Source organism: Taudactylus pleione, unplaced genomic scaffold (assembly GCF_031769625.1).
Source record: "Taudactylus pleione unplaced genomic scaffold, aTauple2 ptg000212l, whole genome shotgun sequence".
NCBI classification, from domain to species: Eukaryota; Metazoa; Chordata; class Amphibia; order Anura; family Myobatrachidae; genus Taudactylus; species Taudactylus pleione.
Window position 1 is genome coordinate 10,456,786 of NW_028284614.1, and position 25,312 is coordinate 10,482,097.

The window sequence follows — 25,312 nt, forward strand, 5'->3', positions numbered from 1 at the left end:
AGGTCTCCTATTGTATCCTTGTGTTATTAGTAGCTATAATACGACTTCGTTATTACACCAGCCTGGCTGAGGTCTCCTATTGTATCCTTGTGTTATTAGTAGCTATAATACGACTTTGTTATTACACCAGCCTGGCTGAGGTCTCATATTGTATCCTTGTGATATTAGTAGCTATAATATGACTTTGTTATTACACCAGCCTGGCTGAGGTCTCCTATTGTATCCTTGTGTTATTAGTAGCTATAATGCAACTTTGTTATTTCATCAGCATGACTGAGGTCTCATATTATATCCTTGTGTTACTAGTAGCTATAATACGACTTTGTTATTACACCAGCATGACTGAGGCCTCATATTGTATCCTTGTGTTACTAGTAGCTATAATATGACTTTGTTATTACACCAGCCTGGCTGAGGTCTCATATTGTATCCTTGTGTTACTAGTATCTATAATATGACTTTGTTATTACACCAGCCTGGCTGAGGTCTCATATTGTATCCTTGTGATATTAGTAGCTATAATACGACTTTGTTATTACACCAGCCTGGCTGAGGTCTCATATTGTATCCTTGTGTTATATTAGTAGCTATAATACGACTTTGTTATTACACCAGCCTGGCTGAGGTCTCATATTGTATCCTTGTGTTATTAGTAGCTATAATACGACTTTGTTATTACACCAGCCTGGCTGAGGTCTCCTATTGTATCCTTGTGTTATTAGTAGCTATAATACGACTTTGTTATTACACCAGCCTGGCTGAGGTCTCATATTGTAACCTTGTGATATTAGTAGCTATAATACGACTTTGTTATTACACCAGCCTGGCTGAGGTCCCATATGGCCAGGCACTGAGTGACTGTACTACACAATGACTGTACAATCTCTATTGACTGAGGGACTGTGTGAGTGACAGCAGGCTGCCTCAGCGAGAGAAAGTGTATATAGTGCTGCAATGTCCCGCCCCTCTCCCTGGCAACGGCGCCCGCCAATAGAATGACTCCTCGCCCCGACCAGGGACATTCTCCACCAATCCACAGGCCGGGACAGGTTGCCACAGCAACAGCGTCATTGAAACAGACGGACCCCGATTCCCCGGGAGCTGAGAGAAGCCGGTGTGAGGGCTGAGTGACCACCCGGTGTGACCCGCACACCGAGCGCTGTAAAGGTAAACTGGCACCCCGGCCACAGCCGTTACTACTGACCCACGTCCCCGAGCATCATTAATCAGACTCCCTATATCTCATTGACTTCCCAAACTTATTGCACTGCGCACCCCATTTCCGTTTTATTATAACTCATTTATTTTAAAATTATGCTTCACAAGAAACAACAGAAATGTCAACCGTATTGTAATATCATATAATGATATAATAATATACAACCTGTGGCACTCCATCTGCGGTGGAACTACACATCCCAGCATGGTCTGCCGCAGTTTTGCTGTAATGGGTATGTTAAAACTGTGGAAGGGCATGCTGGGAGGTGTAGTTCCACGACCGTAAGGGTGTGTGAGCGATGCCGTCACCCAGAGTCATACTTGCTGACTCTCCCGCAATGACCTGGAGGCTCCCGTAAATCGTGTGGCGTTCCCGGCTGCCTGCAAGAGAGGACAAGTCTCTGCCTGGCTCAATACACTTTCGTGTTCATAGGCGAACAGTAATAAGGCAGGGTTGCTATACGTCCCAGTTTTACCGGGACCATACCAGAACTGGTGTCTGTGCGCTGGCGTCCTGAACACAGGCCCTGATTCAGAGCCGCTCGCTCTGACAGAGTGCTCGCTCTGAATCAGGGCCGGGCTATTTTTTTTTTTAACAGCCTCCTGTCCGCTCGCATAGCTGTGGGTGACCACCCACAGCTATAGCGAGCGGCCAGGAAGATGGTCGCGATGGTCAAGGCCATCACGACCTTCGGGCTTGCGACAAGACCCTTGTGGTAGGGTCTCGTTGCCGCAAGCCCCTGAGAGATTTAGGCTCTAAAAGAGCCGAAATCTCTCGCACTGACATCACTTGTGATGTCAGTGGGGCGGGCCCCAGACGGAGACGTTCACATGGGAACGCCTCCGTTTGGGCAGCCACTCCCCCGCCCCGCCCACCAAAGGGGGCGTGCTGTCACTCAACATCGACAGCACGCCCCCTTTGTTGCGAGACCCGGAGCGACGGAGCGCCCGTCGCTATGTGGGTCTCGCCCATGCGCATGACGGAGCTATTTGCGAGCGCATGCTCTGAATCAAGACGGGGAGTATTTTTTATATTTTTTCCTGTCCGCTTGCTAAGCTGTTGGTGCCCACCCACAGCTAGTGCGAGTGGGCAGGAGATGGTCGCGGCATTGCGAGGAGACCCTATGGTAGGGTCTCAGCATTCGCAGTGCCAAGTGGACTTCCTGCTCTAATAGAGCAGGAAGTCCACTACTGACATCACGAGTGATGTCATTAGGGCCGCCCACAAACGGCAGGAGTGCCTCTGAGGCGAAGCCCTCTATAATAGAGACACTTAATATTTCAATACAAAGACAAGAGCAAATCTATTCCAAACCCATCAAGGGAAATAATCACAGTATACGGACTAATTCAGAATTTGATGTGAGTACCACTTTGTGGTTTCGAAAATTCTGTTAATAATATGGGACTGAGTGGTGTTATCCAAATGTGATATATAAAAAAGTATTAAAAAGTGAAAGTTAGATTTAGGATTGTTTAGTTTGTCCCATTACTTTTGGCCCCTTAAAAAGTGGGAGGCACATATAGAAACCGTTGTAATTCCTACACCGTTCACCTGATTTGGATGTAATTACCCTCAAATTAAATCTGAAAGTCTGCAGTTAAAGCACATCTAGTTTGTTTCATTTCAAAGCCATTGTGGTGGTGAATAGAGGCCAAAATATGAAAATTCTGTCAATGTCCCAATATTTATGCACCTGACTGTATTACGTTCAAGACACCAATCTAACACATATCTATAAAATACAGCTTCTGAGAAGGCTTTTAAATCCGGGATTCCCAAACCACCCTTCCTTCTAGTACATTGAAGCTTAGCTAAAGCTAATCTGGATTTCCCGCCGCGCCACAGAAATTTGGAGGATGCTTTTGAGTAGATATTAATAGTGTTTTGAGTAAGGGCAATAGGAAGCATTTGAATCAGGTAAGCAATTTTTGGGAAATTTATACTCTTCAGGACCGCTACCCGGCCCATCAGTGACAATGGAAGCGCACGCCAATCTTCCAACTGTCTATTGATTTTCGAGAGCATTGGGGTAAAATTACAGCTGTATAGTTTAGAGGTTATTTCGGGGATGTATATTCCTAAGTACTTTAAAGTGTTCTGTGTTCTTAGAAATTGGGAGCAAATTCTGGGCAAGATAGAAGGGGGACTTGTCCCCAAATATACCGGTTCAGATTTGTGGAAGTTAACTCTATATCCCGAGAAGGATCCAAAGCGTTCATTGTTGTCTAAAATTGAGGGTAGAGATAATTCTGGATGGGAGACAAATAACATCATGTCATCCGCAAACAGAGCCAACTTGGACTCTATTGTACCTATCCTAATCCTTGAAAACAGTTTCTTTCCTCAAAGTGACAGCGAGAGGTTCCAGTGCCAGTGCTAACAGCAAGGGGGACAATGGGCATCCTTGCCTCGTCCCCCTGCCTATCGCAAAAGTTTGGGAAAGGTAACCGTTGCAGGCTGTGGGGATGCAGTTCGTTTACCGGCATCTGGAATACCGGACGTCGGAATCCCTGACGCTGGAAACCCAACTCTGGACTAAAGATAGGCACTTAGGGAAAGGCACTCCCCGGGGAGGGTTCGGCTAGGGGAAGGGGGAGTTAGGGTTAGGCACCACTAGGGGGGAGGTTATGGTTAGGCACCCCCCCAGGAGGGTTAGGTTTAGGGTGCGGGAAGGGGGTGGGTTAGGCACCACTGGGGGGAGTTTAGAGTTAGGCACCACCGGGGGGAGGTTAGGGTTAGGTACCACTAAGGGAGGGTTAGGGGGGGGAGAGGGGACGCTTATGGTACTTACCAGCCCCAGTCAGGATCCTGACGGTTCGGGCTTCCATCGTCGGTATTTAGCCCACCGGCAATCCATCCGGCGGCATTACATACCGATTCCGTTATATGTAATGTTATACAGTATGTATCCACCACTAAATGTACACTGTGACAATGTTCTCTTGAGCAGAGACGTGAGAAGTTAAATTGTAACACATGAAAACATAACGACATTCTTCCGGCAATGGAATGAATTATGATCAGTACAAAATTAAATGTTGCCTACGATGTCTCCCAGTTGACTAATTTTACTTATTGGCAATTAATTTCGCAAGGAATTAGTTCAGTTAATGTACCATTGCATCTGTTATTTGTTGCTTTCCTTTTTCTGCTATTGCAGAGCATTATGCAGTCCAAAATAATGCGTTCCGGGAGCTTTGCTGATCTGCGGCCCGTCACGCGGGGAATCACCTTCGCTGGGCGGCCTTTTACCTCCACGCCCAGAAGCTTCTCTCGGGGCAGTAATTCATCTTCTGTGAGGTCTTCTCTGTGTAAGTTTTACTCACTGATCATTTATCTGTCTTTTTGTTCAATCTCTTCATTTAAGTTTTGCAAAACCGATTTCAGTGTAGATCAGATGACTACAGGATATTACAGTGACAGGAACTTTAAAAGTTGAGCCAGATCATGTCTGGAGTAAAATGAAGACTGTAAACCTTTAGAATCAATCACGATAAATATTGAAATGAGTAAGTCATCCCCTTGTCTGTCTGCTGATTATATTCAACAACTTTTCCCGATGTGCAGGAGGGTAGCTTAGGGCATTATTTTTTAGCGTTGGATTGGGAAGGGGCAGTGGATTGCAGAGAAGGGGTGGGTGGGATAGTAAGGTGAGGTGGGTAAGGGTAGGAGGTTGGATTGGGGAAAGGAGGGTGTGGGGAAGTTGGGGGCAGTCGGTGCTGTATGAAGTTCCCAGGATTGGTGTTGTATGGAATGTTTTCCATGGTTTCCAAATTTTATGTCAGTATTTAAATGTGTTCCTTTGTCTTTTAGTTATATGTATTGGAAATAAACCAAGTTACGTCCTGCTGTTGTGTAGATTTGGGATTTTTCCAATGGCTTGTACTCTGAGGCATGTACTGTATACATTACGTGTCTCATTCAGACTTGGGGCTGAATACAATCAACTGCAAAAAGCCGAGATCGTCGATAAGTGCGATGTTTTCACCTCATTCGCCTGTTTCGAGGCGAAGTTATCACGTACTATCACATTGCGCACTCCCGCTTTTCACCCTATTCAATTGCAAAACAGGCGAAAACACGGACATGTGAATGCCGCAAATGGAGAAACTAACGAAAAGGACTTCTTTTTTGGGGGGGGAAATCAGTCTGTACCCCCCCAAAAAAGCATAAGTGACCCTGGTAATCAATATACAAGTGTATTAACAGCTGTAATAAACGTTTTCCTAAATTTAGTCAAATGGCTATTATATGCACTTTTTGCATTAGTGTGAAAAAATGATATAAAGCAAATTCTTTGGTGAAAAATAATTGCTGTAGTTAATTTGGGAGGTACATTTAAATGGGTATTAGAATATTTTGGAGTTAATAAAGTGCATTTTAAAAAAACTTTACAAAAAACATCTGCTGCAGCCCCCTACAAGCCTAAAAGTCCCATCCATACAGCACCCCAAAATACCCCACCCAATGCTTAAAACCCATTATTAAACACTTTTTAAATTTTTCATCCCTTTTTAGGGGGTATTTAAGATATTTTTTTTTTTTTGCCTAATTAGTCATTAGGGGGGTTTTGGGGCTTCCAAAGTGTTCTGACCCAAGTCCCCATATTTTTACTCAAAAAGAGGGATTTTGCACTTTTCTCCTGCCTTTATGTGAAACTTTTTCCCCTGTGTATGCCTGTGGAGTTTTCGCCCAGACGAAAACGTCCTGGAATTGAATAGGGCTAAAACTGCGAATTCCGTGAAAAGTTTTCGCCTCTAATTGAATACGGGCCTTGGACGGGAATCAGATGTATATTGCTGCTTATATGCATCTTGTTCTGCAAGCTCTGCCCCCTATATGTATACTTGGGGGTTTATGTAAAAGGGTGCGACTTGCAGTGTCCCCGTACTTTTAAAGTAGCAATAATTTTAAAGGCAAAGTCAAGCTGGTTTTGCATTTGAAATGATAGCTGCTTTAAAAATACGGAAAGACTTGCAGAATTTCCCGCAGCGGCACCAGATCGCACGCTATTACATAAGTCCCCTGGTTTGAAACTAGCTCTCACCTAAGTGACGTATTTTTTATTTCGTCCACGTGTGCACAGCCAACACTTGCCACAACACGCCCTCACTAAACTTTGCCTTTGTGAGAACACCGTGTTATGACCTGTTAAAACGAAGTTACGCCTCTTTGGTCCTAAGCAGTGCCCCATGTGTCGACCCCGCCCCCTAAACATGTGATGCCATGATATCACGCCAAGTTAGGTGGGGCCGCAACCCCCAGGAAGTTCAGCACTGCCAGGGGCATCCTCAAGGCCCGTACATACACACTAGACGATATCTAGTGTGCCCGACCTCATTACCAACAGGATCCGGCGGGGGTACCGGCATTGGCAAGTGCATACACACTTGTGATGCCCGCAGCAACAGAGCGACGGCAGGGGCCATTTTGCATTCGGCAGCATGGCCGTCATAAACGATATCGCTGATGACATGGGGAGCGTGCATCGTCACCGACATAGCGGGTACACACTACATGATGTGCCCGATATGTTGCTCTGATCCGCCGGATTGGACGACATATCGTCTAGCGTGTACCCAGCTTTAGGCGGCTATGCAGGCTGCGGCGTGCGTGCCGGAGCATCGCTATGGTGTAGATGCTGGTGAAATTCGTACAACTATACATATCCCAATTGAGTCAGCCACGTTTAGGGGTAATCTTGTGATATCGGAGAATCATTTATGTGTCTGTACATCTACATTGCAGTTGCTATGTGAAATCAGAAGTGTTAATCAGCTGCTAATTAAAGCAGCCAGATCGTCTGGGTCCGACAGATGTAATGGCTCCATGCAGCCCCCTTTCCTATCTTATGTCAAGTGGTTGTTGAAACCCCTCCCTATAAACGTTTCCTTAATTTGATTATTCATTTAATGGGGAGGGGCATTGACATTGTAGGAGGAGAGAGGAAAGTGGCTTGGGACCATTATAGCCATAGTGGATCCTACCTGATGCGTCCACTGTATATAACATTTCCTACAGTGGATGTGTTTTTCTATAGTGATAGACTTGCCTTTCTTATAGTGAATATACTGTATGGTGCTTGTAAGTTTCCCTCATTTATACTAGTTACTTCTGTTTATTCTAGTGTCCTCAGTTATCTCTGTCCCAGATCCCAACCTCTCCATTCAAGACATTGAGCAGATATTATACCAAAGAGTAGACGAGATTGAAGAAGATTTAAAAAATGCATTTTTTACTTTGGATGTTGATCACACGTTCACCGTCACCAAAAGCCAATTCTACAGAGTTCTGAAAAACTTTGTCATAACCCTAACACAGCGTCAGTTTGATGAACTGCTATCAAAGGTAAGACTACAGTGGTGTCCGATCCCTATCTGTAGGTGCCAAGGTCTGTGATGTTCTGCCACGCACTGAACACTGCCTTTCCCAGGTTTACACGTTTGGTTGCATAACATATGTACTATTGCCAAATCTACTTGTTGATAATATCAAGCAGTGGTTCCCAAATAGGGCTATCCTGTCCCCTGGGGAGAGGGTGGGGTATTAACCAGAGAGGCGCAGACTGGATTTTAATATTAATAATATAAAATAATATTTAATTATATTTAGTTGCTCATTAGTATTTTTATCTTGGTGAATGGGACAGAGGTGATGGGAATGTGTTTATGGAACCATGGAGGCAATGGCAATAGAGTTTTGGAACCACTGATATAAAGGTATGGAGATGTGTTGGATGGAAGGGGTTGGATGAAGAATGTGTTTAATGGAGGAGTAGAGACAGAGATGGTGTTGGATGGAAAAGGTGAGTCAAATATGGTGTTGGTTGGTAGAGGAGGGATGGGGATGTTGGATGGAAGAGGAGGGATAGGAATAGTGCTGGATGGAATAGGAAGGATGGGAATGATGTTGGATGGAAGAGGATCAATGGAGATGGTCTTGGAGATGGTCTTGGATGGAAGAGGAGGGATGGGAATGGTGTTGGATGGGTGGGAATGGTGTTGGATGGAAGAGGAAGGATGGGAATAGTGTTGAATGTAAGAGGATCAATGGAGATGGTCTTGGATAGAAGAGGAGGGATGCACGAGCGCGACCGAGAAGGGGGCGTGGTCATCGGAAAAGGGGGCGTTTCTATAAGACGCGTCCCCTTTTCGTCACTCTTGGGGGCGTGCCCGGCACTTACGGACACGCCGGGCAGCCCCCAAGCCCTGCAGACAGGGAGAATAGATGCCGGGCGCATGCGCCCGGCGTCTATTCTCTGGCGGTGACCGGGTCACCGCATGTTTCTCCACCCGCGGGACACTGCGTCCCGCGGGTGAGAACGGCTCCCGCAGGCTGTGAGGGCAGGGCAGGAGGGCAGGGCGCCGTGCCCCGCTAAAACAGCCTAGCGGGAACGCTAGATACTTGGGAATGGTGTCGGATGGAGATGGATGAGATGGTACTGGATAGAAGAGGATGGATGGGGATAGTGCTGGATGGATGGAGGTGGTGTTGGATGGAAGTGGAGGGATGAAGTTGGTGGGTGTAAGAGAAAGGTTGGAGATATGTTATATGGAAGAGGTTGGTTGAAGATGGTCGTGAACGGAAGATAAAGGAAGAAAATGTTTTTGGATGGAAGATAAAGTATGTATATGGTGGCGACTGAAAGGAGGGATGGAGATATGTTAGATGAAGGATCGAGATGTGTTGGATAGAGAGGAGTGATGGAGATGAGTTGGATGGAAGAGGAAGGAAAGAGATGTGTTAAATGGAGGAGGAAGAGGGGATATGTTTTGGATGTAAGAGGAGGGATGGAGATGGGTTAGATGGAAGAGCAGGTATGGAGATCTATTGGATGGATGAGAAGGGACATTGGATGAAAGATGGAGGACTAAAAGAGGGAGAGATCGAAGAGGGAGGTGAGAAAGATGGAGAGATGGGGAATAGAGGGGTCAAAAAAATGTAGAGAAAGAGGGGGTGGAAGAATCATCGGATGCAAAAATGTTGGGTAGTAGAAGAAGTAATGAAAGAAGTGCTGGATGGAGGGAGGGCAGGATAAGTATTAGTTGGAAGAGCGAGGGGAGAAATAAGTGTTGGATCATTTAGGTAGATAGACGATTGTTACAGGGAAGAAGTGGTGTATAAATGTAGGAAGTGGAGAATATAAAAAGGGTGAGTAGAATAAGTGGTGGGTGAGTGTAAGATTTTAGAAAACAGGATAAAAGTAGGTTTGGGAAGAAAGGAGGGAGATGGAAGACATGTTCGATTAAAGGGTAAAGAGTGAGGAAGTTATGGAGTGTTGATGGAAGAGATTAATTTCTTAGATGTCAGTTGCTGCTGTTGTGCTGTCTGGAAGAGGCCAAAATATTCGATAAAGTAGCTATACAGAAATTTATTTATGTATTTGTGGATGGTGTAATGCGCTACTCAGGAGTCGTTCTTTCTCCTGCAGTGAGGGTCTGGAGATGGATGTGTAGGTAGACTAGATATTGCAGCTGCAGACACTGGTGGCCTATCCTTTCCACCTGTAATTCTAGTGTGCAATTGTGGGGGTGTGCCTGGGTGGCGCAAATTCATAGTCTAGGTGTTCACATGCCATCACAGAGACCCCAGAATCAGACCCCACTACTTACCTCTGCGGGTGCTCTCCCTCGGCGTCCGCATGGTGCTGCAGCAGCGCCGTCCCCTCTGGCAGGCTCCGTCGGCGCCCTCTTCTCCTCCACTGATCTCCGCTGGTATCAGTTGTCCTCCTGCAGAGGTGGCTCCAGCGTCCCACGGAGTAGATGTGCGCAGCCATCTTGGTCCAAGTCATGTGATGCTGCCTCCACCAATGGAGCAGCTCTCCCTCTGAAATCTGGCCAGTCAGCATCCAGCAGCTTGTATAAAGGGACCTCCTGTCCCACTAGCAAGTTGTCAGTTCAATAAGTCTCTTAGTTTACCTAGTGAGCCTCCTCACTGTGCTTCCCCAGCGTATCTGCTGATTCTGCAGTATTTATACTTCTGTGTGTATCCAGCCGTCCTCCAATTCCCTGGAGTCCAGTCACCTCCCGGTCCCAACCGGTGAACCAGCCGTCCTCCAATTATCTGGAGTCCAGTCACCTCCCGGTCCTAACCGGTGAACCAGCCGTCCTCCAATTATCTGGAGTCCAGTCACCTCCCGGTCCTAACCGGTGAACCAGCCGTCCTCCAATTATCTGGAGTCCAGTCACCTCCCGGTCCTAACCGGTGGACCAATCGTTCTTCTACATTCTCTCAACTAACAATTTAATCAAGTATTCTTTTCATGTGTAGGAATTTCATTAAACCCAGTCTCCTTCAGAGAGCATCCGGTTCTAGCGAACCAGATACAAGACTCAGCCTCTCAATCCTTCCTCTGTAACACTAGGATATCGTGTAGCTAAACATTTTAATTTTATATATTATTTATACTTAAATTAATAATTGTTTAAAGAGAATAATAGCATAGATAAAAAAGGATGCATAAGAGAGTGTGGTCATGTAGAAGTTATAAAAAAAAACATAAAAAATTAGTAAAAAAAAAAAATCACAAAAGGTGCATAAAATACATGTGAATCAGTAACAACAATGATATATGTATATTCCATACAATGAGTTGTTAAAACTTCAGCAGTCCAAGTCCATAGAGAGATAGTTTGTAGCTAGCTCCTACCTCCATGCCTCCTGTGGTTTGGTGCCGGGTGTCTGGTTCTTGGTTTATTAAATGTGTGTGTGCCTCCGTTTGCTGGATTGCAGGGACCCACTTCTAGGTGTTAAAGTTCTGCGCTACTTAGGCACAGAGGTAGGAGATGCACGTACCTAAACCTGTCCCCCTGACACTCTCTATATCCAGCAAAGAGGTCATTTTATAACTTGCATGCATGAAGACATATTATCATCTGTAGACTGTTGATCGCTTATTATCATAAGGTGCAGCTAGCTACAAACGTATCACTCTATGAACTTGGGTCCTGATTCAGACCCGCTCGCGAGCGCATAGTGCTCGAAAGCTTGTCGATGGTGGACCATTGCGCAGGCGCAAGCCCCGAGCGAGTGAGAAACCACTCACTCCGGAGCTCGCTACAAGACGGGGCGGCTGTCGATGTTAATCGACAGCCGCCCCGATATCCTCGCAAATCCCGATGGTCGCGATAATCACGACCTTCGCCAGGCCGCACGTACACGCTGTGGGTGGTCACCCACAGCTGTGCGAGCGGTCTGGAGGCCGGTCAAAAAAAAATAGGGACACCCAGATTCAGAGCGAGCGCACGCAAATAGCGTGCGCCTCTGAATCAGGGCCTTGGACTGCTGAAGTTTTAACAAGTTTATACAATGTTGCAATGAATGCAATGCTGATTTGCTTTTAAGTGTGGAATGTTATATCATTGTTGTTACTGATTCACATGTATTTTATGCACCTTATATGTTTTGTTTTTTGAATGATTTTTTATGATTTTTACATGTCCACACTCTCTTATGCATCCTTTTTTATCTATGCTATTATTCTCTTTAGACAATTATTTAATGTAAGTATAAATAATAAACTAATTTAAATTTTTAGCTACACGATATCCTGGACTATATTTCTGCGCCACACAGACACCCCCCACAATTGCAGACATTTACTTACATGGACAAAGTGGTGGACGGAAGAGGACAAATAAAAGACCTGGGATAGAATGCAGGGACGGCAGAGGAGGATGAGGGAAGATGTGTTGGTTGTCAGCGTTTAGTTGCTGTAAGAAGTTTTGGATGCCTAGGAGGACATGGAAGAAGTGTTGCATAGAGGAAAGAAGATGTGTTGGATGAAGTAAGAGATGGAAATTGCAGAGGGAGAGAAAAGAAAAAGAAAGATAGGGAAAAAAAAGACAATGATTAATACAATTCTATGTATACAGTAAAGGCAGAAAGTATTGCATTTCAAAATGGATTGATCCACTAGCAAGAAAAGGGCTGCGGATTAAAAGATAGACCGTAAAAAGGTAGACAATGTCTAGATAGACACCAGATGTTAGACAGACAAAAGGTCGACAGGGTCTAAAGGTCGACACACTAAAGGTCGACATGTAAGAAGGTCGACAGGTACAAATGGTCGCCATGGTCAAAGGTCGACATGGAAATTGTCGACACAAAAATGGTTGACACATCATTTTTTTTCCCCCGTTTTTTAGCCCTACTCTTCACCCTAACCCTCCCCTTGGTGCCTAACACCTAACCGTCGGGGTAGGTGCCTGACACTAACCGTCCCTTCTAGTGCCTAACCCTAACACTTCGATAAGTGCCTAACCATCCCTCCTGGTGTCTAACTCTAACCCTCTGGTAAGTGCCTAACCCTAACCCTACATTTTTTGTAAAAAAATCATGTGTCGACCATTTATGTGTCAACCATTTTCATTGCGACATTTTGACCCTGTCGACCATTTGTTCCTGTCGACCTTCTTACAGGTATACCTTTAGCGTGTCAACCTTTTGTCCCTGTCGACCTTTTTTCCCTAGTCGACCTATTTACTGTCTAACATCTGGTGTCTATCTAGTCTGTCTAGACTCTTTACTGTCTATAGTCCGGCATCCCAAGAGAGGGGATGTAGTCATAATGCCGACAGTCAGAATCCCGTACCCAACCCTAAGAGAAATATGGGGTCACTGTGCTTTAATTTTGTGACTGTGAAAGCGGACTGTCACCTATTGCAGGTGTCCTCTCCATGATCTGACCGCTCACTTTTATTCCGTAAATGTCTCAGGCTAAATCCCCGTTGATACTTTATCTTCAGATCCCTGTCCTGTGTAATGGCACAATTCCATATCTTGACGTCCTGGCAAAGTTCCGCCCAGCTGGCACAAGCGTTGCCCAGGTGAAGAGGAGGTAGGTGAACCATGCTTAGTGATTAGTAAGCGAACAACCAATAATACACAATTCGCATCACACCCAGAACATAATGAAACAACCCACAACGTGGGACTATAAGAATGCACTCGTGCACCAGTCACTAAGGCAGCAGTTATCCATTGTGGAACACAACGATTTACTAACAAAGGCAAGTCTAATAAATCAGAATGCCCCATGCTTTCTCCTGGCAAATATTGTCCCCACTGAATACGTATTCCTATTTCATTATTAAAGTTTCCACCTGCAACGTGGTATGACCATTTTAAAATGACAACATGGAAGGAACAGGAGCCATAGCAACCTTTGTAATTACGGGAAACTGTTGTAGAGACTCTGAGCTGTCCATGGTACAATAAAAGCCAGGCACAAAAGACTCTTCTGGTTGCAATAGTGACAGTACACAACCCTTCAAGGGAGTCTTAAATGCAAGATGGATTGTATTAAAATATCTAGTAACACTCACAACCACATATGCCGGCGTTTAAGAGTAACAAGCTAGCATTTCCATCCTACATGAAAATATGTCACTTGTATAGCGCTCGGGATAAATACAGGACAGTAGTGCACAATATGAAGTGAAGAAAATAATCAATATAAGTATACAGACAGTAATCAATGGCAGAACCTGCTCAGTGCAGAAAGGATATTAATTTAAAAGGGAAAAAAAGGGCTGACACATAGGGGTATAGTCATTAAAGTGCAGGTTTATAGAAGTGGAGTTGTTGCCCATGGCAACCATACTGTATATATTCCATGTCTGCTTACACAAGAAGTTCACTATATCATGTAGACTTTCAATGCACTGCGGTCCTGATTCAGAAACTGGACGCCATGGCGATATTTTCGCAGAACGATTGTTTGCTATTGCGCATGCCTGAACAACACTCTGCAGGCGCGCAGCGATTGCATTCCGATTACTCTCGTACATAGGAACCACTCTCAAAGTGAGTGACAAGTAGTCAGTGTTTGGGGGTGGTAACGGGGGAGTAGTTAAAAAAATGCAGGCGTGGCTGACCGTTCAAACGCCGTTTCATGGGGCGTGCATACATTAGCCATTGCGTTTGCGTGTCAGGAGAGCCGCAGTGTTTGCAGCTGGTTAGATCTGACTTACATGCTGCCTGACTGCCCGCTGTACATCCATAGTACAGATGTTTGCACTGTTGCACGTCGTCGGACGGATAAGAGAAGGCAGCAGTGGGCGCCCCTGTGCCGGCTAAGCTTAGGAAGGCATTAGCATTTGTTAGCAACTGCGATCCGTGAGAGAATGCAGCTGCGATCGCATTAGCGTGAATCTCTGACATAGGCCCTATGGGTGGTACCCCCCTGTTCCCTCTGACACGTGCTGTATGAATAACACAGATTCTGTGGCTGGCTGACTTCAAGTCTCCATTTCATCTGGTTTTTAATCCAGTTATTGCTCTGTGTTTCCAGGTGGAGTTGTAGCCAAACAAATCAAGTAATGACCCTGCATGAGCTGGAGTCCCGGCTGAAGGACACGGTAACTTTTTGTAGCCTACTGACGTGATTATCAGACATGTAAAGGCCTAAGGGGCATATTTATCACTTATCGGAAATTCTTCCTGATAATTATAATTGCAGCCTATCGCGGCGATAAGAAATTGAGGATCGTCTGAATTGAACAAAAACTACACACAGGGACAGAGGCTCCGATAGCAGCCCGTCCCCGCGATGTGTAAGAAGCAATGTGATTGCTGCTATTGGGCATGTGCGGTCATTAGGCTCTGCATGTGCATGAAGATTGTACTGGGGAGGGATCCCTCTTCCGGCCATGCTATTGGGCATGCACGGCCATTAGACTCTGCATGTGCATGAAGATTGTACTGGGGAGGGATCCCTCTTCTGGGCCATAGGCTGCAATGGCCAAGGGGCCTGATTCAGAGCCGCTCGTAAGCGGCCGCTCGTTCGTTCCGAGCGATGTTTGCACAACTGCGCATGCGTACGGATCGTAATACGCTTGCGCAAACCAGTCAGTGCGGCCGAAAATCGTTTGTTCGCTAGATAGCGAATGCCTGCTATTTTGAGTGACAGAAGGAGGCGTATGTGGGTGGTAACGGGAAGGTGCTTAAAAACGGGGAGTGGAGATCCGAACGCAGGCGTGCTTAAATGTCAAAACGGGCGTTTTATGGGTGTGCATAATTTATACAGCAGCGTCATTGACCACGTCACTTGGTTATTTTATAGTCAGAACTGCTCGCAAGATTGTGGTAGGAAAAACCAACCACAAGAATAGCGAGCAGTTCATAGGCTGGTCGATGTACTCGATTAATCTAATAAATAGCGGACATGACGTAGGATGCGAGCGGCCAGGGGGCGTAGTTTTCAAAAAAACGACCGCATGTTTTGTACGCTCGTTCAGACCTAGAGGAGTGAACAGACCGCAAAGAGCGAACGGTTCATTTGAATAGCCACCCCTTTTTTCTGAACGAGCGAGCGCAAATAGCGTCCGGCTCTGAATGAGGTCCAATGTGAAGTCCAAGAACTAGAATGCTTCCCGCAATGTTATATGATACACAGGCCTCTAAATGTGATGTGTTGGACATTAGGACTCTATAAAGGACAACTCCGTGTAAAATGTTATTATTACCCTACATTGTTGCAGCACTGGTGGGTTAAGCCTGGACAGTGCAGTACTGCATATGGGATTCACCCCGTCTTATATGACTAATAATCCCAAATGTCGACATTTTGTCCTGGTGACCAGTGGCGACTTACCTTTCGGGTCCTGGCGGTCATGTGACCGCCACTTCCAGGTCAGAGCTACGGTCCTCCGGGTGAGTATTTCTCCCCTATCATTAATCCCTAACAACTCTAGTGCCTAACCCTAACCCCCCTCCCGTATTTGCACCGCGCTGAGGAGCTCACAGCGCCTCCCTCCCCAGCGGCGCTGCAAATGGCTGCTTTTTCCCCCTTATTTTCTAAGGGGGCATGGCCACGCCTCCCGCGATTAGGCATGTCCCCTTCCCCTGGCCCGGGTCGGCTCTCTATGGCCCTGGGGAATGGGGAGACAGAGTCCTTCAAGTGGGACTCTCCAGCCTACATTGGGACAGTTGGGCGGTATGATACCTCGGTGTTCTTTAAAGGGACAAGTACATTAAATGAATGCGTACAAGAGCTTTATTGAGAAACTATACAAACACTAAATTGCATGTTATAAGCAGACATGGTTTGATCTTTTAAAATAATAATAAAAGAAGATAATGACACATTTTAATGACTTAAAAGCACTAAATGGAAAACTGTTTTGGAGTAATTTATCTTTTGAAAAATTCGATGTTTTTTTTTTTATCCACCTTTTCATAGCAACATGGTAAACACTTATTTAAATTACTATTCTCTACACCAATTGTATAGAAATTGGGGCATTTATGAAAGCTGATGTACAGCGAAGATTCCTTGCAACACTCGCCAGCCAATCAGATGATTGCTCTTATTCTCCAAACCCTGCTAGAAATATGACAGACTGCTTGCTATAGGTTAGAGCACCAATTTCCTGTGCACCAAAGTAGAGCGAGCTAATGATCTGCTTTTCAGGCATCCCACAAAGCCGGCACAGGAGCCAAGGGTGTCCGTGCCTCGATCTTGACCCCTAGGTGGTTGCATCGGTGGCACCACACCTTGTTACTGCCCTGGGGTAGATGGTTATATACTAACATTGCTCAAATGTGCACTCTATCCAATCAGATATTAGCTATGATGCGCTGAAGCGAGATAGTCAATGATAGACAATGTCTGGGGTCTTCCAACACTGCTAACTCCAAGCCCAACAACTTTATTAACAGCTCCAAAACAGACATTTAGAGACAATGCTGATAATCCTTTCCAAAACCCATTACATTTATAGTCACTCTTAAGTAGACCATAGCGCCACCCACTGGAAGTCTCTCTCACTCCTTACCTATAGCTACTCCCATTATAGGCATGGCTTCTTTGTTCCTAGGACCCTATAATGCAGGGGTAAGGGCCATTTTGATATATATAAAACATTACTTGCGAGCACGGTGCAGGCCACACCCCTCTGTGTGACCTCACAAAGGGGCGGGTCCACAATCGCCGGTGATTACAGCAATGTTCCGGGGAGCTGTAAGGGCAGCGGTGTGACCGTCTGAAGCGTCCTAATAGTGCTCCAGACGGCACTGCTGCATAGATTCTGGCTGCAGGGTGCCATACTAGGCACCCTGCTAGCCAGATGAGGCTACCAGAAAAAAGCTCAGAGGGCCAGACCAAATGATTCTGCCGGCCTTATACGGCCCCACGGGCCTGAGGTTCCCCATCCCTGATATAATGTAACTTCAGGTATGACGAATGTTATAGATATATTGTTATAATGTAGCGACTTTAGAGAAGTGTAAGTAAGCGGGGGATCTTTTCACTCTGCTAGAGGCAACTTTTTGTTTTTTTTCTTGCATAGAATAAATTACACTGTAACATTTTAGATTATTATTTTTCTTTGTAATGTAAAGCATTAGCACGATGATGGGTAGCAGGTGAGATATCGCACCTTACAGGGGCGGAAGGCAGGAGAGACATCTGTCACCGGCTCCACGTGTGGCGCGTGTAGTGTTATCTCACTAAAAGGTAACACTTTAAGTGTCTGATTGCTGAGGCTACATCCATTCTGATGAATTCACATATGGCGAGCAGCCGTTTTGTTAACTGTTAATGCACCTATGACGGCACTGCGTTCATGGTGTACTGGGGAATGATGTATTGCTAAATCGCTATAGATTGCCGTGTTAGCAGAAGGTAAGCGATACCGGGGGTTGCGGCAATGACCCATGATCATATTCAGTTTATGTTGTCCAGTGCTTCTTTGGCTGATTAAAGCATACCAGGGCTCTTTCAGAGCCGCTCGCTAGATGCGTACGATCGCACCCAGCGTACGCAAATTCGGCTAAGTGACGGCATGGCAAGGCATAATCACGCCCACTGTGTCTTGGCGTGCGATCGCTTTGTGCATGTTGACGCCCACCAGCCTGTCTAAAGACGCCCACTTGCGCACGTCATCTCCTGGAAGTGTATGCAACCATCGGTACATCGGGTACCATCGGAAGCGCATGAGGTTGACTATACCCTTCCGCAAGCACTGCGACAATGTGACGTGTACTATGACACTGCCTATTAATTATGCACGCCTCTGAAACGGCGTTAAGACGCTCAGACACGCCTGCGTTCGCACTTCCACTCCCCCGTTTCCAGTGACCAGCCCCTGTCACCACCCACAAACGGTCTCTCCTGTTACTCACTCTGCTGAGCAGTCTATGCGCAGCGAGCGACTGCTCCCCGATCTCTCGCACCGGTCCGAGCACGCGCACTGCAATGCCTGCGCAGAATGCGAAAATTGGCCCGCTACGAGCGAACGTTTCTTAGCAACCGGGCCTGAATCAGCTCTGCAAATCGGTCGATGGTGCGTACTACGCATGCACCGCAGTGCGCGCGTGCATGAGTTCGTTTTACAATCGCATAGCTATCACCTACGCAGATAAGAATCCATCGCAGTGTGAGTGACAGGCTGTGAGCGTTTGGTCGTGGTGACGGAGGAGTGGTCAGAGAAACGCAGGCGTTTCTGTCTGTTTGAACGCCGTTGCATAGGCGTGCATAAATTAGCCACTGCGACGGCAGACGCAGCTTGTGTATCACCACGTGCGATGAGGTTAGCCATTTAAGTAAGGTCTGACCTGCTGTAATTGTGCACGAGGGGCCGATGTTACTCCATGTTACAGATGTATACGCGGGCCTGCTAGGTATTACGGATGTGAGATAGCGGTAGTGGGCGGCAGTGGGTCTCTCTATGCTGGCTGTGCGATAGCATTCATTAGCATATTTTCGCAGCGGGTCTGCGTGCGTAATCACAGCAGCAATCGCACTAGCGATTCGTAGTGAATCAGGCCCTGTATTCCAGAACATAGTTATGTTCCTGCTTTGAAATGAATGATGGACTCCGGTGTTCTTGCTGTCCTCCGTGTGAGACATAACAGGCCAATACCGGTGGGGTGGCCGCAATCCAGCGCTGGCCACACATGGAGAGATACTGGTATATCGGCCTTATCTCGCCATAGTGCGTGGCCTCGGAATAATCAGTATACTCCGTATTCTATCAAAATCCAATTATATGATGGTGCACTGGGTAACAGTCCACTGTTTGCCCTGTCTGATTTGATCACAAATTGGAAAGGGATGCCAGTGACTGATGCCCCCGGATATGAGCAGCCTAAAGGTGTACTGGAAAGTCCAGACACTGGGCATCTATGGTTCACCAACTTCTCCCCAGCCAATCATCTAATCTCCTCTGCTTCCTTTACTCCAGCTCAAATGGCTTTTGAAATAGGGATCATTGATCCTTCTAGAGAAGGTGCAGTCTCTGGCCTGGTGGAAGCAGTGTCGATGCCTCACAGAGACGCAGCACAGTATCTGACGCCCGATCTGTGTAGTTTAGCGGGCGTTCCTAGGAGGTAATGGGGGTGGCGCAGCCAACGCAGGCGTGTCGCTGAAAACGGCTGCATTCAGAGACGCACAGGAGGCCAGACTCCGACTGAGAGACTGCACCCGTCACAGGGCTGGTGCAAGTATCGATGGTGCGCCGATGGTGCCTATAAGTACGCACAGTGACGGAAATGCTGCACATTGGTGTCTCTGTTGTTTGAAAAATCGGACGTGGCCTTAGCATAAAGGCGAAGACGCAGCTGTGGCAAACCTGTCACCTCTGAATCAGGCCCAGTATGTGTTTTAGATAACTTGAAGAACCAAAACAATAAACCAACCTGATTCCCTGGTATGTGAAGCGTTCAGAACAGTGGGCCTGATTCAGAGGCGCTCACAAAAAGAGAGCACTTGTTCTGAATCTGGGCGGCCGTTTTTTTTGTCCGGCCTCCTGGCACTGCCCAGCCGTCGACGCGCTTGTGAGTGGGTCTGAATCAGGCCCAGTGTCCGTGTATACTGACCGCACATGTACTATACACACTAAGGGCCTGATGTATAGATGGACGCATGCCCATGTTTATGCTGTTGAGCGATTATCGGAGACGGATTGCGCATGCGTCAGGTTCCATTACCATCGTTGCTCTCAATTAAGATTTATTTGAAAAGTGACTGACCGGCAGGGGCCGTTTGTGGGCGGCAACGGGGTGTGGTTACTTAAGCGCAACTGTTTATGGGGCATGTCTCATCCTGCGACTGCGATCCCGTACACAGTAAAAATGGCTCCGTCGTCTGCACGACCATAGGGTGACTCAAAAGTTTGATAATCGACTGATCTGCGACCGGTGCTGCGTCTCTGTATACAGTTGTTTGGATTTGCAAAGCCGCCATTGGACGTCTCCATAAAAATCCTGGCAGGTGCGACATTTGCTTATTTTCGCACAACCGCTGCGTACAAATTCCCAGCTGTAGCGGTGGCTGCGGCACTGACGTACACCAGTGATTCCCAAACTGAGCGCAGCGGCTTCCTGGGGGCAAAGGGTGAGAGATGGAGGGCACAGTGGGTGAGAGACAGAAGGGGCAATGGAGGGGGCATAGAAGAGACATGGAGGGGGCAATAGGAGAGAGATGGAGGGGGCAATAGAAGAGATATGGAGGGGGCAATAGAAGAGAGATGGAGGGGGCAATAGGAGAGAGATGGAGGGGGCAATAGGAGAGAGATGGAGGGGGCAATAGGAGAGAGATGGAGGAGGCAATAGAAGAGAGATGGAGGGGGCAATAGGAGAGAGATGGAGGGGGCAATAGGAGATAGGTGGAGGGGGCAATAGGAGATAGGTGGAGGGGGCAATAGGAGAGAGATGGAGGGGGCAGTAGGAGAGAGATGGAGGGGGCAATAGAAGAGAGATGGAGGGGGCAATAGGAGAGAGATGGAGGGGGCAATAGGAGAGAGATGGAGGGGGCAATAGGAGAGAGATGGAGGGGGCAATAGGAGAGAGATGGAGGGGGGCAATAGCAGAGAGATGGAGGGGGCAATAGAAGAGAGATGGAGGGGGCAATAGAAGAGAGATGGAGGGGGCAATAGAAGAGAGATGGAGGGGGCAATAGGAGAGAAGTGGAGGGGGCAATAGGAGAGAGATGGAGGGGGCAATAGGAGAGAGATGGAGGGGGCAATAGGAGAGAGATGGAGGGGGCAGTAGGAGAGAGATGAAGGGGGCAATAGGAGAGAGATGGAGGGGGCAATAGGAGAGAGATGGAGGGGGCAATAGAAGAGAGATGGAGGGGGCAATAGGAGAGAGATGGAGGGGGCAATAGAAGAGAGATGGAGGGGGACAATGGGTAAGAACAGCACAGTTTATCTTTCTTTTTTAATACTTATTATTACATTATTTTGACCCAACTACTTAAAAAACGAGACTGCTCTGTATTTATTTTGGCTTAGGGGTGCCTTGAAAAAATTCTGTAGACCCTAAGGATACCTTGAACTGAGAAAGTTTAAGAACCACAGGCATATACCCTTTAATGAGGCCCTAAGTTTACACCCAGTAAAAGCAGCTAAAGCTAAAATGTACACAACTCACATGGAACATACAGCGAGAATATAATTACCTCTCGCTTTTCCAATAAACACAGTTATCGCACCTGCTTATTCTGTCTCTGTTCAAGAAAAAGTCCCTATGCAAAAGAGTGGAATTATTTACAATTATAATTGTTTACTAGTTTGGAAACAGTAAATTGTTCGGCAGAATCTGTGAAAGTTAAATACATCACCTTAAATAACCCACCCACTTACATAACACTGTCTATTCTATTCCCTTTCATCCCTTTCATACCAAATTGTGGAAAAATCTAAACCGCCCCTTAAGCCATTTCTTGTGCTGCAGCAGACAAGACAGTCTTTAGTACATACCACTCATATTACTGCACCTTATCAGATGTGTAAATTGTTACTATGACAGCCGATGCTATGTCTGTGCCCCCTTGTTTTCAGGCTAGTGCCTACCATGGATGGTGATAATTAAAAACTAGGTTAATTAGAATTACCTAATTAAATTGTAATTAGAGGAACCTTGTTACAGTCATCTGATCTTGTTGTAACAGACAAACCTTGTGATTTTTGTGTCGCTTTTGACTCATTAAATACCGTCTTGTTGTAGCAGACTAATAAGAGATCCGTAGCGTGTTGCACAGAATCTGGGGGCAATTCATCGCTGACTGAATGTGTCAGTTAACTTACAGGAAATTCCATCTGCATTTGAAAGTGGTGGAGTGAGATTAACATACAGTAAATTAATCATAAATGCTCCACATACCAATGCTTTAAATGTTGTAGGTAAAAAAAAAAAATGTTATTTAGAAAGTCTAAAAATACCACAACATCATACAAGATGATTAAAAGAACCCTAATTAAAATGTCATTAATGAAGTTCCATGAAGGTTATTAATGGAGTGCAATACTCCATTGTAATCTGCAGATGGCGCTGTGGCCTTTTCATTTTGAGCGAGTTAATGTTGCGCATATTACGGTTATACAGTGCAGCAATAGTATAATAGGACACATTTTATCGGATGGAACAATTAACGTGTGAATCTCACAAAAACACAAAAAGAAAGGTAAGTAGTTTCGAGGGTGCACTGGTCACCAGTAGCTATTTAACTATACAGTAGGGACATTTACCAGAGATCTGAGCTATTTTGGGATAAGGGCCATTGAAGATACTAGTTATGATAAAGATACTGGTGCAGGATTCATCCCTGTCTTGATGTCGTGCGAATGTAGGCGTGCCAGTGCGTTTCAAAGCCGTTGCAGGGGCATGCATAAATTATCCACTGCGATACCAGACTCAGCCTGAGGTCTCATAGCGTGCGCAGAAGTTAGAAATTCCTGAGTGAGGTCTGAGCTGCCTTAACTGTGCGTATGGGTCCGATGTTACTTGATGTTACCGATTATTTCTCTATGTTGGCCAAGTATACGGATGTGAGTAAGGGGAAGTGGGCGTCCTTATGTTAGGCTGAGATCGCATTGCGAATGCAAACATTTACATATCACCGCCGATATTAGCAACGCAGTTGCGTGCGCATAAGCAGAATAGCGAGCCTTGCTGCATCAGGCCCAGAGTTTGTGCCTTCGCATTGCCCTCCTAGATTACTGAGGGACTAATTCAGTCCTGGGAGCAAAGGAAAACAAAATGTAGTAACTTTACACCTGGGTAACACCATACTGCGCTGCAGGCGGGGCAGATGCGCAGAGAGATTAAACTTTGGGAGGGGTGTGTCTGTGCCCACATGTAATATGCAGTGTAAAATGGAAACCTCCCAGCATTTGTGGGCTACATGCAACAGCTGCTGGTATTTATTCATGCAAACATATAAATGTCTTTGATTTGCTCCCAATTCGGAATCAGCCCGTCTTATCGGTTACAGCTGCCAATGACATCTAATGCAGAAAGCATCTTAGAGGTATATTTACTAAAGTGTGGGTTTTTAGAACCAATCAGATTCTACTTAACATTCATCCAACACCTTCTAAAAGATAATAGCTAGAACCAGATTGGTTGCTGTGGGCAACATCTCCACTTCTAAAAACCCGCACTATAGTAACTATACCTCTTAGTATCATAGTCTGGGGCAAGGAGAGTAACAACTCCGTAAAGTTGCTAAAGAGTACAGAACTCAGGGACTGTCCTCCCTCTACTGCACATGGAATGTCGCAGGTCTTACAGAAGTGATGACTGATTACATCAGTGTGTTTTCATAAGAAAAAAAAATAGATCTTACTGACTGCTTTTGGGCTCATTTACATTTGGCTGTTTTAGGACACGCCTCTCAGATGTAGTAGGACACGCCCACTTTAGCACCGCGCTTATAGGTGCTGCTTTCACAATCTCCCTGAAATACTTTTTCAAAAGTAGGCAAGTATGCAGTAGCTGATGTAATATGGAATGCACAAGATATTAATTATGCTGGGTTAACATAAAGACGATGTCGGCCTGATATGATGTTTCCGGACGAATCGGAAGGACAAATCGTCCAGATCATCCAGTGTGTATAGACTTTTTGCGCGCTCCCGCGGTCGCATGCGATATTGTCCGGTCAGCTGTGCTGCACGGTCAACCGGACGATATTGCATGTTTGCAGGTAATTGAGGACGGAATGTTCATTACATCGCTCAATTAGTAGTCGGGCTGACATAACGTCTGGGTACACATCGCTAACTCTGTACCCAGCTTTAGTCTATGGGGAAACGCTGCTTATTATGTTTACACACATGAAACAAGCCTTACCCACCTCTGTCACATGACTCCTTGGTGGTGATTGCGTGTCACTGAAGGGTTAACGCTACGATATAACAAGGATCTGTCCTTACCCAACAGACGGCTGGATTTTAGCCCATGCTCACTCCCCTTTTTAGTGCTAGTAAAAGTTTGAAACATGAAAATTTTAGAAAATTGCATGATGTTCATAATTGCCCATTTTATGGCTCCTTTGCCCCCCTGATGACGCTGCCGAACATTACAGCGTCTGTGAGCTATATCTTTCCTCATGTTTTTCCTCCGCTTTTTGTCAGAGGGATGATAAAAACACAACTGCTTATGGTACATTAGTTAATCCCTTCGCTGCCAGTGGGTCTAAAGAAACACTGAACATTTTAACTTGTGTGTCATAAAAGTCTATTCTAAATTATTGACTTTAATCATGTCTCCACGAATGTATACAGACATTAGATGTAGAGCACTATTGGGGCAAAGCAATGAGAAACAGGTCACCAAAGTGTTAGCAATGTAGAAAGAATGGGGTAACGGGACGCTGGAGGATTCCATATAAGTAACTTGTATATTATAAGGGAATTGTTCTTACAAATCTTTCATGTTGGTGCATTTGCAAAGTTGAAAACTCCTGTAGAAGAGTAGACTTTGTTATTTTAGCCAAAATAATGGCAAAGAAGTTCCATCCATTGTCTCTATGTTAAAGGGTAGTATGACCAAAGCAGAGGCCCAGTAGGGATGAGAGATCCCTACAAGAAAAGGCGCAACGGCAACCTGCAGGTTGAATGTGAAAGTGAAATATAGGTTGGCCATGTGCAATGTCTGTCTACGAGTAATAACACAACACATAGGGGTCTATTCATGATGTTAATTATCGGGTCCGAACAGACCTCAGTAATTAACATTTTAACTTGCCGCGAGTGTCGGAGCAATTCATAATTGCTCTGATGCAGAGACAGCTGATCCAAAAATCAGCTGTGTCTGTGAGCGACTTCACTGCTTCTTTCAGAGTAGTGAGACAAGTGTGCA

General features: G+C 45.9%; 1 protein-coding gene across 1 annotated transcript in view; it reads left to right on the forward strand.

Moving 5' to 3' along the window:
* Positions 1–1,078: 1,078 nt before the first annotated feature.
* The window catches only part of EFCAB6 (EF-hand calcium binding domain 6), a 174,060-nt gene continuing 149,826 nt past the window's right edge, over positions 1,079–25,312 (forward strand). The window contains exons 1-5 of the mRNA XM_088478314.1: positions 1,079–1,167; positions 4,383–4,533; positions 7,350–7,570; positions 12,970–13,061; positions 14,517–14,583. Coding sequence (XP_088334440.1) covers positions 4,389–4,533; positions 7,350–7,570; positions 12,970–13,061; positions 14,517–14,583 — 525 coding nt within the window. The 5' untranslated portion in view covers positions 1,079–1,167; positions 4,383–4,388. The remainder of the gene's footprint in view (positions 1,168–4,382; positions 4,534–7,349; positions 7,571–12,969; positions 13,062–14,516; positions 14,584–25,312) is intronic.